Source organism: Phocoena sinus, chromosome 1, assembly GCF_008692025.1.
Source record: "Phocoena sinus isolate mPhoSin1 chromosome 1, mPhoSin1.pri, whole genome shotgun sequence".
Lineage (NCBI taxonomy): Eukaryota > Metazoa > Chordata > Mammalia > Artiodactyla > Phocoenidae > Phocoena > Phocoena sinus.
In genome coordinates this window covers 161,269,107-161,285,766 of record NC_045763.1, presented here as the reverse complement: position 1 = coordinate 161,285,766, position 16,660 = coordinate 161,269,107, and the positions used below count along the sequence as shown (strand labels likewise).

The 16,660-nt window shown below is 40.6% G+C and overlaps 2 protein-coding genes across 6 annotated transcripts in view; one reads left to right on the top strand and one right to left on the bottom strand.

The window, feature by feature from the left end:
• LOC116741694 (kinesin-like protein KIF28P) overlaps window positions 1–8,800 on the top strand; it is an 85,693-nt gene extending 76,893 nt beyond the window's left edge. Inside the window, exons 18-23 of the mRNA XM_032608667.1 lie at window positions 464–598; window positions 1,560–1,726; window positions 1,978–2,084; window positions 2,345–2,492; window positions 2,777–2,967; window positions 8,132–8,800. Coding sequence (XP_032464558.1) covers window positions 464–598; window positions 1,560–1,726; window positions 1,978–2,084; window positions 2,345–2,492; window positions 2,777–2,967; window positions 8,132–8,284 — 901 coding nt within the window. The 3' untranslated portion in view covers window positions 8,285–8,800. The remainder of the gene's footprint in view (window positions 1–463; window positions 599–1,559; window positions 1,727–1,977; window positions 2,085–2,344; window positions 2,493–2,776; window positions 2,968–8,131) is intronic.
• The window catches only part of SCCPDH (saccharopine dehydrogenase (putative)), a 63,328-nt gene that overhangs the window by 11,832 nt on the left and 34,836 nt on the right, over window positions 1–16,660 (bottom strand). Inside the window, exons 10-12 of one of the 5 annotated variants that reach the window (XM_032651260.1) lie at window positions 13,809–13,920; window positions 12,464–12,545; window positions 10,140–10,272 (exon numbers count right to left, since the gene is read on the bottom strand). In XM_032651260.1, the coding sequence (XP_032507151.1) occupies window positions 10,164–10,272; window positions 12,464–12,545; window positions 13,809–13,920 (303 nt within the window). In that variant the 3' untranslated portion in view covers window positions 10,140–10,163. Of the gene's footprint in view, window positions 1–8,246; window positions 10,273–10,766; window positions 11,399–12,463; window positions 12,546–13,808; window positions 13,921–16,660 lie in introns of those variants that run through there. The other 4 variants (XM_032651250.1, XR_004352539.1, XR_004352538.1 and 1 more) reach the window with 4 other exon arrangements.

The window sequence follows — 16,660 nt, the reverse complement described above, 5'->3', positions numbered from 1 at the left end:
GTCCCCTATTGGAAAGCTGTCCCTATTGGGTTCTGAGCCTGAGGGCCGGGGGCTGACCCTAGACCATGAGGAGTTCACTGCAGTAGATGACACCCGGAGAGGCTGCATCTGGGCAGCCAGCTGGCTTTCTCTGGGTGGCAGCCCCTCTATCCCACTGGGAACCTACCTAAATCTTCAGTGCTAGTTTGGCACCCACACCTGGGTACATTTACTGCAAGAAGCTGTTATATTCCTGTCTCCTCCTTAAAACGGTCCATATCTTACCTTGAAGTACTAGAGCGTGGAGTGGGCTCTTGTTATATGTCTCTTGGATGAATGAATTCTGCAGCTGGAATATTACCCATCCTTCCTTCAGAGAATCTGGCCATCTCTTAGGAGTCTATGTAATTCCCATTGACATCACAGTCCTAACTTGCTTGGACCCAGGCTAACCTGTGACAATGTTTACCTCTTCTGTTTGTAGAGCACGTGGTGAGGAAGATGTGGTTATTGACCCACTGGAGCTGCTGGGCAAGAGAATGGATTTCCAGATTCGCATTGTGCAGTGCCTTGGCACCAAGTGGCTAAAGGAAGATGCAGAGCGGGGTGTTCAGATGGGGTACCAGCCTGCCCCACAGAGCTGCTGAACACGAACTGCCCACTTTGTGGGCCCTGGTGGGAGGGAGTCTTTCCTCAAGTTTTAAGAATGAGCTGTCATGTCATTTTCTTACGTTTTTTGGCTTGTTCAACCCCCAAGTGACTATTTCCTCCAACTGTTTAACAGACAGATAAGCCGCATGCCCCTCCAGGTCAGCGGCATGTGATTAGCGTATACTGATCCTCCTAAGTAACTGAAGCAAAGAGTCAGAAATTTTAATTATCAGAAAGACTATCCCGTAAAACTGTGTTATCTAAGTAGGACGATTGGGTTTATTTTATTTAGTTGGAAACAAAAGGACTGTATTACAATATGGCAGAGGCACCAGATATGCTTAAACTAGAAGCTTAAACTAATTAAGCTAAAAGGATATTAAAAGATAAAGCAATAAAAAAGGTAGGCTTGGGCTTCCCTGGTGGCGCAGTGGTTGGGAGTCTGCCTGCCGATGCAGGGGACGCGGGTTCGTGCCCCGGTCTGGGAGGATCCCACATGCCGTGGAGCGGTTGAGCCTGTGAGCCATGGCCGCTGAGCCTGCGCGTCCGGAGCCTGTGCTCCGCAACGGGAGAGGCCACAGCAGTGAGAGGCCCGCGTACCGCAAAAAAAAAAAAAAAAAAAAGGTAGGCTTTGAAGGACAAAAACAAACTGTAACCTCATGTGGAAAATTAACAATTTTAGAATATCTAAGTGGAAAGTATTTATCAAAATCCTTTTCTCTTTTTGTTAGACATTTAATATTATCTATGTAATGATGATACCCACATTTGAATAGCTGAGACGTTGGAGGTGGCAATCATGAGAATCAATTATAGGTCACCTTTTATCAGCTAACCAAAGCAGGCTATAATTTTTTGGCTCACCTGATACTTTTCTTTACAAATGTATCCCTTATGGTTTTAAGTTATGTTTTCTGTTCTTGTCTCAGGTACAGAATTTATGATCTTCCAAACACTTTATATACCAAGCCTGTATGGAAAATTCTGAATCCCCAAATTGAAGAGACTGTCCAATTTACAGCCTTAAATGCATCTCAGGAGTTTCTGAATTATTTACAGACAAATGCTCTCATTGTTGATTTATGGGGCCTTCAAGGTACCATGTTTACTTCCTCTTTTGCATGGTGCATTCCTCAGTCAGATATCATGTCTGTATACCTAGGGCTGCAGAGGAGGGAGATGGAGGGAGGTGATCAGGGTCTTGACAGCTGTGGCCAAGAGCTATCGTCCCTTGGGCCTCTGGCTTTTAGTCCACAGGTGATCATATGGTTTAAATCTCCTCACACAACAGGGGGGCTGGACAACTGAGACATTTCTTTCCTTGATGGTGTCTCCTCCACACTACAGAAGGCTGTGCCGAACTGAGCTGCTCTCAGCCAGGCCTCATGGTCACAGGTGAAGGCCACATCATGGTGGACACCAAGAAAATATCCGCTGTGATGGATAAGGGCCAGGTGTGTATACTTAAGTGACATTAAAAATAGATGTCACAGATGACTAAAAATATCTCCGATGACAGTTGCTTGGGGATCATCAGTGTTCCTTCCCATTAAAAAACCTTTTTCTTGATTTATTCCTGTGAACCCTGAGGGTCCTAAACCTTGGTCACCACACCCCTCCACCCCACGTAGTTTTCACATGGTAGGAACAACTGGCACTCTCCAAGCGTACGCAAATAATCCAGCAAAAGGCTAAACTGACCTGTTTTTTGTAGACTACATCAAACCAGATACCAGAACTTTATCTGAAGCTGCTCAAGTTAGAACAGGAGACAGAACTGCTCAGAAATATTAACAGAGTGCTCAGAGAGGAAAATGTGTTTCTTAAAGAATCTCTTGAGAAAACTGGTTCTAGTCAACAAGGTAAGAGGCCGCTCAAGTCTTGGTGTTTAGCTTTTCTCTAAACTCCTACATTTGTGATGTGTATTTTCTTTCTAAGAGATGAAATTTTAAATGAGTTAATATCTTGTTTCAGTTTTTAAAAAGGGGGGGAACTTTTTTTCCTTTTTCCTGGTAAGATTTCTTTGAATGGGTCCAAACTGGTGCCTGATAAATGCTGATGTAGTAAAATGCACCAAGGTAATTAAATATGTAAATATCTGGATAAATAAATAGATGAATAAGTAAATGTTATCTTTCAACCTCAGCACATAAGCCTTCCAATACCCTGAAGCTAACTGGGACGACAGCACAATTGCCAGCAGCCAGAGAGGTTAATCAGATGCGCACCCAGCAAGCCAGCTATGACAGAGAATTTGCCAAAGCTCTTAAGGTGTTCTACCAAAGGATGAATGTGGCAAGAGGGCAGTTTCTCAAATTGAGACATCATAAACCTCCTGTAAGTAGCCAGAATCCTGGGAGCAAAAGGAATTTCTTTCCATTTAATGCAGCTGTTTGATATAACTGCATTTCCTGAGCATGGGGACATGGGTGTGTTTCAGCCGAAGAGCAGGTTGAGGCCTAGAACACTGTGAGTCTGCTGCTTTCGGGGCTTCACCCATCTCTGCTCCCATTTTTCACTTCAGTGTACATCTGGCTGGTTCAAGGCAGCCGTGGCCACTGCAGCACTGATATTCCTGCACTTAAGGATGTACAGAGTATCTCAGAAATGCAAGTTCGCTTTATCATTATAAAACCAAATAAATATAATTCATCACATTAAGGTATTATAGGAGAAAAATCATGATTACTTCAATATATACAAAAAAAGCATGTGATAAAATTCAGCATCCTACCACGATAAAAACTTTTAGCAAACTAGGAATAAAATGGACATTACTTAATCTGATAAAGGCAATCTTAAACAAACACACAGTAAGCATAATCTTAATGGTAAATCACCGATGCCAGCTACCTTCACTTCTGTTTGACATTGTACTTTAGGTTCTAGCCAGTGCAGCAAGCCCAGAAATAAAAGGTATAAGGATTGGAAAGGAAAAAAAGGTAATAATAGTATACATTTATGTAATACTTACTAAGTGCTTTTACATTTACTGACTCAATTCTCACAACAACCTGATGGGTAGGTACTATCATTAGCTTTATTATACAGTTGATGGATCTAAGGCACAAGAGAGGTTAAGTAACTTATGTAAGGACACACAACTAGTAAGTGTCAGGGCCAAGCTCCAAACCCAGGGCTGCTCCACGGTCTATACTCTTTCCCACTACACCATGATGCCTCTAGTATTATTTGCAGATGACATGTTTATGTAAATAGAAAATCCAAAAGAATTTATAAATAAATTACAAGGTTGCTGGATACAAAAATCAATATTTAATTAATTATGTTTGAATATAACAGCAATAGAACAACATTTTTAAAATAAAAGATAGCATTTTTTTTTTTTTTTTTTTTTTTTTGCGGTACTTGGGCCTCTCACTGTTGTGGCCTCTCCCATTGCAGAGCACAGGCTCCAGATGCACAGGCTCAGCGGCCATGGCTCACGGGCCCAGCCGCTCCACGGCATGTGGGATCTTCCTGGACCGGGGCACGAACCCGTGTCCCCTGCATTGGCAGGCGGACTCTCAACCACTGTGCCACCAGGGAAGCCCCGAAAAGATAGCATTTATAATCGCATCAAATGTAAGAAGTACTTAGGCCTATAGCTAACATAAAGTATGGACTTCTATGGAGAAAATTTTAAAGCTTGTTTGAGAGATGTTAAAGATGATCTAAATAAATGGAGAAACATGCCATGGCTCCATGGTTTGGAAGGTTTGCTACTGTAAATCTGTCAAGTCTCCTGAGATTCAATATAATCCCAATAAAATGTAATGGAATCTGACAAGATGATCCTATAATTTAGATGGAATCGCAAAAGCAAAGATTAGCCGAGACAATCCAAGGCTCAAAAACAAGGTAGAGAACTTGCCCTACTCTGTATCAAGGCATATTTTAATGCTATTGTAATAGACGGTAAGGTATTGCCCAAATGTAGGTAAGATAACCAAAGGAAAAGAAGGCCAAGAAATAGATTCACTCAGAATTAGAGACTTGATATATGAACCGAGGCGGAACCAAAGATGAATGTGGCAAGGATGGATTTTTCAATAAACAGTGCTCAGAGCATTCAGAATACATATGAAGATAAATGAAATTGGAGCCTTATCTAGAACTATACCTAGAAGTCAATTTTAGGTGAGAATTAAAGACCTATACGTGAAAGGTAAACCCCTAACGCTTACAGAAGGTACTTTAGGAGACATCTTCATGACCTCACGGTGGAAAAGGATTTAAACATGACAAGAAAAATACCTAGATTTAAAGAAAAAGATTGATAGACTCACCTATATTAAAATTGTGAAGTTTGGTCCAGAAACCAAAACAAAGTCGAAAGGGATAGGAAAAGTCATTTGCCAACACATTTAATATATAATGAGCTAATATCCAAAATAAAGAACTACTACAAACCAAAAAGAGAAACAGCTAGATTTTGACCCAGTAGGAAAACTGGTCAGAAGACACAAACAGGAACTTCACAAAAGAGGAAATCAAAAAGGCCAATAGGGCTTCCCTGGTGGAGCAGTGGTTGAGAGTCCGCCTGCCGATGCAGGGGACACGGGCTCGTGACCCGGTCCGGGAAGGTCCCACATGCCGCGGAGCGGCTGGGTCCGTGAGCCATGGCCGCTGAGCCTGCGCGTCCGGAGCCTGTGCTCCGCAATGGGAGAGGCCACAGCAGTGAGAGGCCCGCGTACCGCAAAAAAAAAAAAAAAGGCCAATAAATATATGAGAAAGTGCTTAACTTCTTTAATAATTTGGGAAACACTAATTGAAACCAGTGATATGCTAGTATAAAGTAACCATACTGGCAAAAATTTCCATCTGAAAATATCAAGTTTTGGTAAAGCTATGAAGCAACAGAAACTTTCACGCCACATCGGAAGGAGTATGAATCGCTACAACCACTTAAAAAACTGTTTGTTTGCCATTTATCTAATAAAAGTCAAAGATGCATCTACCCTGTAAGCCTGCAACTCAACTCCTCTTCTCCACAGAGTAAACTGGTTCTGCACTTCTCTGCACCTTAATGCCCTGAGGCAGAGGTTCTCACAGTGTGGTCTTCTCACCAGCAGCTTCAGCGTGATCTGGGATCTTGTTAGAAATGCAAATTCCAGGGTCCCCTCCCAGACCTGCTGAACCAGACTCTCTGGGTGTGAGGCCTAGTAATCTGTGCTTTAACAAGTCCTCCAGATGATTCTGCCTTAAACTCAAGTTTGAGAACCACCTTTCTAGGCATCCTGTGTATGTAATGAATTAATTTCTCTCCTACCTATCTAGAATGGTACTCGTTATACACCATTCTTGAGAGAACTGGGAAAATAGTCACTCAAGTCATTTTCTGTTCTGTAGTTCAGATGATGGACTAGCTGAAAAATTCTGTAGGAACCCAAGCACTCGTGCACTGGCTGTATTTTAACACCATCTTCCATAATAGCCCCCAAATGGAAACATCTTAATGTACACCCACAGAAGGTAAGTAACTTATGGCACAAATGCCCAAAAGACAGGCAAAATATACTGTTTAGGGCTGCATTCTAGGTGGCGAGAAAATGATTATCACACAATTTAGGTTAGGGTTGCTTCTGGGGGTAGAGAAATGGGTGTGACCAGGAGGCGCTCGAGACGCAGTGTGTTTTCTTGAGCAGGTATGTTCACTTTAACTGTACCTATGCACACATTTTGGGTACTCTTTTGTCTGTACACCTCACAATAAAAAAGAAGGAAAACCCAGTGTGATAAACACACTAACGTTATAAGCCACAACCTGGGAGAATCTATGTGTATTATTTGTCATCAAAGATTAGTATCCAGAATATATAAACAACTACGTACTTTTTAAAAAAAATAAATTTATTTATTTTTGGCTGCATTGGGTCTCCGTTGCTGCAAGTGGGCTCTCTCTAGTTGCCACAAGTGGGGGCTACTCTTTGTTGAGGTGCGCAGGCTTCTCATTGCAGTGGCTTCTCTTGCTGCGGAGCACCGGCTCTAGGGCGCAGCCTCAGTAGTTGTGGCGCATGGGCTTAGTTGCTCCACGGCATGTGGTATCTTCCTGCACCAGGGCTCGGTATCTTCCTGCACCAGGGCTCGAACCCGTATCCCCTGCATCGGCAGGTGGATTCTTAACCACTGCGCCATCAGGGAAGTCCCTACATACTTTTAAAATAAGAGAAAGACAACTCTTTCTCTTTGTAGGAAAATACACTGGAAAAAATGGCCAAAGTATCTGTGCGGGCATTTCACTAATAATCAGGGAAACAGAAACTAAAACGAGATGCCACGACACACTATCGGCCCCCTGCCTGCTCGCATCTCTGTGAGCACCGTCACCTCCTCCACCGTTGCTCACTGGCGCTCTGGCCCACAGTGGGCCCTGCAATCCCTGCTCAGGGATACCTGCTCCTATGGGGCAGGGGACACATCAGCCAACTCTCAGTGGGAGAATCCCCACCCAACACGGTCCTGTGCAAACCTCAGAACTTCTACAGTATTAAAAGAATATATACCATACCAATCTCAAATATTTGGATTATCTCACCAATTTTCCCTGTTGGCAGTAAGTAAAGGGTCATTTAGGCAGACTTCCTGAAACAGGACATGCTCCTAGGTGACTTGTCGCCTCTGGTAGCAACTTTCAAATGCAGCTTTCTGGCCCAAAGGGAGAACTCGCTGGGCACCCCACTCATGTACACACACAGTACTTTTACTGTAATGAAGTGAGTCCACTAATATTGAAACCGAGCAGGATGCTGCGGGGCCCTCCTGAGTACAAAATCCCCTCTGTGTCCCTCATTTGTTGTTTATAGAAAGTCTTTAGTCTCCTAGACCTTCCCTGAGTTCCAAAGAGCAGATTCAAGCTGTTACTAACTAGGCGAGTGAGGGAACGCAGAAACAACGGAAAAGCAAGCCCAACATAATCTTTTCCATGATTGTTAGCTTAAAGTAATGCCTTGACTTATGACCCCCAAACTGTGGAGATAATGTTCTGTGGCTTCAACTGGCTGGCCCCAAGTGGACTTAAAATTGGTGACACTGGGAAGGTCAATTAAGAACTGAACCTCCTGAACCATCACGAAGTAAATAACAAAATGCCTCAACCATTGCTTTTGCTTTCTCCTAGAAAGAAGTTAAGGGATCACAAGACCATGATTTACTAGTTTGCTTTGTAGGAACACACAGATGATCAATCACATTCACCAATGACAGACACAACGAGTCCCAAGACAGTGCTGGGAAGTCTGCAATTGAAGTCTTACAGGAAAGCTGAAATCATAAAGACCCCCCTCCCCTTTACTTTTTTTTTTAAAAAAAAACCCTACGCCCCTGGCCAGCCAGCAAGATGGATTTGAGACGAGTCTAGGTCTCCCATCTTTAGGGTTGGTGCCTCCTTGACTAATACAAGTTTCTCTGCTCCAAACTCCACCATTTCAGTTTGGCCTCACTGTGCGTCGGGCACACGAACTTGGGTTTGACAACAATATTGTTCTTTTCTTATTTTTAGGAAGACGATCAAATGCTTCAACCATTTGTACACCAGCAGTCACAAATGTTAAAGGACTTTGGGGACCTACTTGAATCCAGCTTGTGGAAACTGAAAAATGATGTTGCTCTTATAGTGAAAAAGAAGAGAGAATGTTTATTGCATATGGAATAGTGAGGATACACCAACTGAAAACATTTGAGCTTTGAGTTGGAAAGATTATTTGTGCAGCTAATAAGCTTATTTAACTTGGCTCTCAGAACTGAATTGTGGACTCAACCTAGTCAACCCATTTCCCACTCACTCAACCTATTATACCACTTTTAAGCAAAACTCTTCTTCAATTTGATTTAAAACCATGTAAAAATGAATCCATAACCAGGGTGAAGGTGAGGTGGGAAATTCATAAGGTGAATGGTCAGCACTCTGAGCTCTGGGATTGACTGCCTGGGGCTGAATCCATCACTAATCAATTGTGTGGTTTGGGGCAAATGACTTCCCCTCTCTAAGTCTCTTTCCTTACCTGTTACAGGGGAACGGTAACAGTACTTACTGCAGATGGTTAACAAATATAAAAGAATATAAAGAACTTAGAATGTGCTTGGCACACAGAGGAATTGGTAAGCAACTGCCGTTAATATTTTCATGATCGACAGCTCCAAACTTCAAATAAAAGCTTTTGATAAGTTTCTTGCTGTCTCACCTAGAGAATGGTTATTTCATGCCCCTCATTTTGTATCCTTGTTCTGAACAAATTTGATATTCTACCTCCACTTATTTTCTGTCTTCATAGGTTTATTTGAAATAGGTTCAATTCATTAAGCATCGTTAAGTGCCTGTACTGTGGGACCCGTTCAGTGCAAGGGCCTGGGGTGGCAGAGATTAAGATTTACTATGACATCTGCCAGGAATTAGTCAATCTCAAAGAGATCTTGATTCCACAAAGAACTGATTGATGAGTCTTAGTTAAGGACCCACGGGCACTGAGTGCTCTGGGGAAAGGCTTGTAAAGAAAACTTTTGCGGCCTTAGACAGACTAACAATAGCAGCAATAACAGAGACTTATCCAGGGCTTACTGTGTGCCAGGCACTAATCTAAGTGCTAAACATCTGTGAGCTCATTTAATTTTCACCATAATTCTATGAATGTGGCCCTATTACTTTCCCCATTTTGAGGCTTTAAAGGTTAAACAAACGAGGCTTGTCCAGGCCACTGTAAGCAGTGGGCTGACTCTGGGACTGCATTCCTAACCAAAGGCCTGGGGCCTTAATATGCAGGACTGTCCCAAGGAGCAGTTTGACTGATTTGCATAAGAACAGGAAGGAGGCAACAGAGGTGACAACTCCAATACTTGCTCCCTAAAATATAAAGTTAGGGGCACTGAAACTCTACTGGCAGGAAAGGCTATCAAGGGCTCCAAGAGGAGTCTCCTTGGGAAGGCAGAGGCATCTGGGCTGGTGACTTCAGCTTACTACCAGGACCCAAGGGCTTATGGGAGGGGCTTGGGTTTTGCCTGTAGCTCAGGTCCTGGCTGAGTGTATGCACATGAACTAAAATATAACCTGTAACCTTGGAGCCCAAGTGTGGAGCTCCATGTTGGTGATGGCAGGGACAAGGGTCAGCAAAGCATCACAGAACCCAGGAAAGCCTTTGTCCTTGAGGCAGGATAGCAGTGAGGCCATGGGAAGCAGGAACGACTTCTACCTCTTGGACTGAGACTTAAAGTTCTTGGACAATTTGCTTGAGGCAAGTAAATATACTTTCTGCAAGTGAGCAGGTGGAGCCTTGGAGGGTTAGAAAGAATATCAGGACGAGACACTTATACCTCAAGCTGGAGGACAGGGTCACACAGGTGGTCACATATCAGCATCAACACTAGAGCACAACACAGCACTCGTTGCAAAAGTGGAAAGATGCACATGGAGTCTCACCCAGTAGCTCCCCAGTGCAGATCTAAGCCACAGATTCCTAGGGCCCAACCGTCACACCTCCCGAATGCAAATTGCTGGGGTCCGCTGGGGAACCTACATTGTTTGTGGTTCGGATATGCAGCTAGTCATGAGATCTCTTGCTCTTGTCCATCTTCCTGATTTTAGAGATGATAAAACCTCTTCTAAGGTCCCACAAATTAGTGCACAGCTGAGACCCGATTCGACCAGCCCTGGGCAGAGGAAGCAAAGTTAGGATGGACAGTACTATCACCAAGGATCTCCCTCTTCAAGTTAAACAGACCCTTTTTCTTCTGTACGGACAGCACAGACGGACCTCCCAACATGAATAAAATTCCTATCAATGTCATGCCTCTCACTGCAGAGCAGAAATTCCATGAAGGCAATGGCTGTCCTCTTTACATAATGAACTTAACAGAACACTTATGTGTGTTTATTATATGCTAATTACAAAAGGAAAAGTCCTTTGCCTTATTTTTGGGCTTCAGTGGAAACCTGGTTAAAATATAAAAAGTAAATTAGAGAAAAATTTTGCTTAGGCAGTGAAAATCAATAGAAACTTACCAGCTATATCCTTAAACCTAAGGCACACAGGTACAGAACCAGGGGAAATGAATGATAAGCCCAATTATTAGCCGTACACAGACCACTTAGGAAGCACATTTCTACCACTACTCAAATACACAGGCACGTCCAAACACAGAACCACTGTTCAATTGACAATCCTTTATTATTAAACTTAGGTAAGAGTCCAAAATCAGTCAGTGTGGATGGGTGAAAAAGTAGGCTAATATAGCAAAAACTGCAGTTTCATTTGGCAAAGGCCTACACTATGCAGAGAAATTCATGGGGAAGTGAGATCACATTCAATATCATGGCAAGGAAAAGAGCAGCTGCCGTCTTACATGACCACCAGCCTGGGCGTGTCAGCCACAGAGAGAGCCACCCATCCCACCCTCTGATCTTCCAGCTCACTTAAAAAACTGACCTTGAATTCCTCCATGAAAAAGTCAAATATTAATTTTTTCTCACAAGCAATAAAATCACAAAAATCAGCTAAGATTTGAAATTTATGGTAAGCTAGTACAATTCCCTGCTTTTACTATATACATATTTTAGATTTGACAATCTTTTCCACATATAGTCAGACAGGCTTATAGAAGAATTTCAAATAGCAAATTAAAAAGCTGTTAATTCATGCATTTTATGACTTCGGTTAATTATTCAAATGTTTAGACTTCAGAGCTGCTAATGACACTAAATTCAATGCCATGTTGGTTGAGTCTGTCAATCAACTTTGTTCTGGAGAAAGCTGCTCCAGGAGTGAAGACCCCACCCCTGTAAGACAATAACAAGATGAAACAGTGCACAAAGCCCAGCTCCAGCCCTTTCCTCTGCTAGTGTGATTTACTGGAGGACTAGCTATCGAATCAATGCAGAGCTTATGAAAACCTGATTCTTGATTCCATAATGGACTGGTTTTGGTTCCATTCCTAAAATCAGCCAAATGAGCAAGTAGCTATTATCCAGGAGTAAACTAGTACCCAGCAAACCCATCTAGGTTGGTTCAGTGACTAATGAGACTGTTTCCATGATACCGGTGTGTGTGTTGGAAGGGGCACACTGAGGGTTATTAACCCAAGTAACAGCTGCTGTTTATAAAGTCAGCCCTTAGACTCAGGAGGATTACATATGCACATGGGCAAAATAAATTTAGGTAATCAATTATTACTAAAGCATAAACAAGACAATTTGGATGAAAAAGAAGTTTCTTTAAATGTAATGGGTAACATTTAGAAAATGCTAAATATTTTCAAAGAATATACAAATATTTGAAGAAAATTTAATTAGGTTTCACTTTATATAATTTTTATGTTTATTACTTACTACTGTTTCAGGTCAGACCTAAATTTATTTGTTTCGAAGCCTGCAGGCCTATGCTCATTTGTAAAGTTGGCCTACTTTTAGGGTAACAGCTATATGCTCCAGAAAGATAGTTCACTCGATACTTATCTAACCAGGATGCCATGAATCAACTCATGCTTGGGGTCAAGGCTCCCACTGCCAGCTGGGTATCATTCAGCATGGATTAGGGGCTCCTGCCAATAACATTTAACTACAGGGACCTTTTTTTGAGTAGCTGGCTTTGGATCTGAGTTATTTTCAGGAGGAACTGAAGCATGGCTCTCAAACTTTTCTGTCTCCTCTCATTTACTTCTGCACTGTTCCTAGAGGCCAATAAGGAACCATCCTTCTCACAATATTAAGTTTACCTCTATCTTTGGATCAAAGGTACTGTAAATGCTTATGTACAAACCCAATGCCTGAAAACTGAACCAAGATAAGCTAAAATATAACATAAATGAAAAAGATATCTTCAAATTTGAAGAAAACCAGACTTACGCCTTAGGAAGATCAGAGGCGTCAGTTAGTAGAGTTATGGCTGCCTGGACCATGGCTATGGGGGTAGCCACATAGCCAGCTTCTGCAGATAACAGGTGATGAAAGAAAAAGAAAGTATTCATAAAATATGCATTCAACAACACCCAAAAATCAAATGGTAGATTTTATATCTAAGTATCAGTGTACAGAATTTCCTCAATAAATACTCTGTTCATGTAATAACAAAAATAAAAACATTTATATAGTACTTATTAAGTGTTAGGAACTGTATTAAGAGCTTTAAATCCATTAAACTCATTTAATTCTCCTAACAATCTAGGCTAGTACTATTTTATGCTGATTTTACAGATGAGGAAACTGAGGCATAGAGAGGTTAAGAGACTCATTCAAATTCACAAAGTTAGGTAGTGGTTGGGCCAGAATCACATGCAGGCAGCCGGCTCAAGTCCACACTCTTACCAATAATCCTAGGTTTCTTGTTTCTCTATTCATACACTACACTGATCTTTATCAATCAAATACATCAAACTTCACTTTTAACAAAAGACTCCATTTCTTAAAGAACAACTGAGTAACTCTCAAAGAAGTCTAACTTTAAGAAGTAACTGTAAAAGAAGTCTATAAACAAGGAGAACATTAGTGTTTATATTCATGTTAAATAAGAACATAGCTTTTCTTAAAAACCCAGGTGGAAATTTGAAAAAAAGGCAAGATGCAAAGATATCTTTGCTATTGGGCTTGATTAAAACTGCACAACGGACCCTCTGTGATCTATTAGGAATGATGGTAATTAAACTTATACTGTAATTCACAAGTGGGATTGTCTCTGTACAGTTCTCTAAAATATACAGCGTAAGTTATTGAATGTTTTGGAGTGATAGTTCTTTTTAACAATCTATCAAAACTTTTACCTTGCCCAGAAAAATGCACATGTGCACACACTTTACAAACAATGTCAGGGTGATCCAGACTCCAAAAAAGCTTGGATCACAGCTTTGATTATGTTATAACTACACTGCTTTCAAGTGACCCTTGACTATAAGAATAGAACAGATAAATATCAATCAGCCCCTTGTCTTCTTAATATTAAAAATTCCACTCAGAATTACTGAATCATACTGAAAGAAAAAAAAACAGAGAGAGGGACACAACAATAAAATTGAATGATACCAATAATTCCAATCCTTCTTTTGACAGAATTATTTATCATTATTACTTAAATAGTTTGTGCAAATTTATCTCTAAAACAAATAAACTTTAAAAAGAAACTGCTGTAATAGCACACCACTTTATAGCTTAAGACAATGTAAAACTCCCAAGCACTCTTAAGTCACATGTGAAATACCTGGTCCTTTCACCTGAGTACAAATTCTGATATTTGGTTTGTTCTTATCAGGACCAAAGCCTTGGCTGTACCCTTGACCAAAAAATGTCAACGTAAACGATGAGGCATCAATCTGAGGAAAAGAAAGCAAAGGGTTTATTAAATAAATATGTCACTTCCTCCTTGAACACAATAAAACCTACTAATATACTTCATATAAGACATTTTCAATAAATAAAAAAATCAATATTCTATCTGCCAGAATATCCCATCATCCTTTACTTAAGCATGGAGCAAAATATAATTCTTTGAAGAACAACAAGTTTTGCTGACTGGAGTGATGTTGAGAGGAGTGAGGTAGTGAGGAATAAAGCTGGTATAAAGATGAGTCTTAGGTTGTGGCTGAAAGAAGAACAGCACCACCAGAATAGGCAGTTTCAGAGGAAAAGCTGGAGGTAGTTTGTATTTTAGGATAGAATATGGTACTCGGGCTTTAGCTATCTGTTTGAGGTGACAAGACAAAAAGAGTCATCAAGTAACGGCAGTATGGGCCTAGGGTATAGATATAAAATTGCTCCACTTAGAAGTGTAAAAATTTGATTCAAAAATTAAATTATAGAAGGTCTATCCAAGCATCTGCACAATCACTAAATTTAGAAATAAAATAACAAAGCCATGGTGAACAAATTTTTATTAAGTATCAACCAAGGGTCAGACACTATGTTAGGTCCTGAGACATAAACAAAGTATTAATAAGATTAAAAGAAAAGAAAAAGAAAAAGCATTCCTGGAGCTTACAGTTTAGTGTGTGTGGAAATATATACATATATATACATACACATACACATAAGAGATCTAATAACAATATGAGACATGAATCAGAAGTGCAGGACTAGTTTAGCAGAGAGCATTATTAAGTTTATTGAGGAAGAGGTGAGCGCACGCGCGCACACACGCACGCACAAACACACACACACATTCTAATAGAGAAGTTTATTACATAGAAAAGTAAGGTGAGTACCAGAAAGGAGAAACCATTATTTAAAGGCAAAATCAGACAAGGATGCCACAAGAAAAGAAAATGACAGCCAATGTCACCGATGAACGTAAGGGCAAAAATCCTCAACAAAATATTAGCAAACTGAATTCAACAATATATTAAAAGGACCATATACCATGATCAAGTGGGATTTAGTTTAGGGATGCAAGGATGGTTCAACATCCATGAATCAGTCAATGTGATATACCACGTTAACAAAATAAAGGATAAAAATCATATGATCATCTCAAATGCAGAAAAAGCATTTGACAAAATTCAACATCCATTTATGATAAAAAGTCTCAGCAAAGTGGGTATATAGAGGGGATATACTTCAACATAATAAAGGCCATATACAACAACCAATTGCTAACATCATACTCAATGGTGAAAAGCTGAAAGCTTTTCTTCTATGGTCAGGAACAAGACACGAGTGCCCACTCTTGTCGATAGTATTCAGCATGGTACTGGAAGTTCTATCCAGAGCAGTTTGGCAAGAAAATGAAATAAAAGGTATCCAGGGCTTCCCTGGTGGCGCAGTGGCTGAGAGTCTGCCTGCCGATGCAGGGGATACGGGTTCGTGCCCCGGTCCGGGAAGATCCCACATGCCGCAGAGCAGCTGGGCCCGTGAGCCGTGGCCACTGGGCCTGTGCGTCCGGAGCCTGTGCTCCGCCATGGGAGAGGCCACAGCAGTGAGAGGCCCGTGTACCGCAAAAAAAAAAAAAAAAAAAAAAAAAAAGTATCCAAATTGGAAAGGAAGAAGTAATACCGTCACTATTTGCAGATGACATGATGTTATGTATAGAAAACCCTAAAGATTCCATCAAAAAATCAGAACTAAAATGAATTCAGTAAAGTCATGGGATACAAAATCAACACCCCAAAATCTGTTTCATTTCTATACATTAATGAACTATCAGAAAGAAATATTAAGAAAGCAATCCCGTTTACAAATGCATCAAAAAGAATAAAACATCCAGGAATAAATATAACCAAGGAGGTGAAAGACCTACATGCTGAAAACTACAAGACATTAACAAAAGAAATTGAAGACCCAAATAAATGGAGACAGTCCATGATCATGGATTGAGAGAATATCATTATAATGTGCACACTACACAAAGCAATCTACAGATTCAATGCAATCCCTATCAAAATACAAATGGCATATTTCACAGAACTAGAACAATAAATCCTAAAGTCTATATAAAACCAGAAAAGACTCCAAATAGCCAAAGAAATCTTTGCAAGAAGAATGAAGCTGGAGGTACCATGCTCCCTGATTTCAAACAATATTACAATGCTATAGTAATTAAAACAGTATGGTATTGGCATAAAAACAGGCACATAGATCAACAGAACAGCACAGAGAACCCAGACGTAAACCCACACATATGTGGTCAATTAATTTATGACAAAGGAGCCAAAAATATTCAATGGGGAAAGGACAGTCTCTTCAACAGATGGCGTTGAAAAAATGTAACTGGACTGCTTCTTACACCATACACAAAAATTAACTCAAAATGGATTAGAGATGAATATAAGACCTGAAGCCATACATCTCTTAGAAGAAAACATAGGCAGTAAGTTCCTTGACATAGGTATTAAAGATGCTTTTTTCTGAACTTGACACCAGAAACAGAAACAAAAGCAAAAATAAACAAGTAAGATTATATCAAAGTAAAATGCTTCTGTGCAGCAAAGACAACCATGAACAAAATGAAAAGGCAACCTACTAAATGGGAGAAAATATTACAAATCACATATCTGATAAGTGGCTATTACCCCCAAAATATAAAGAACTAATACAACTCACTAGCAAAAACCAAACACT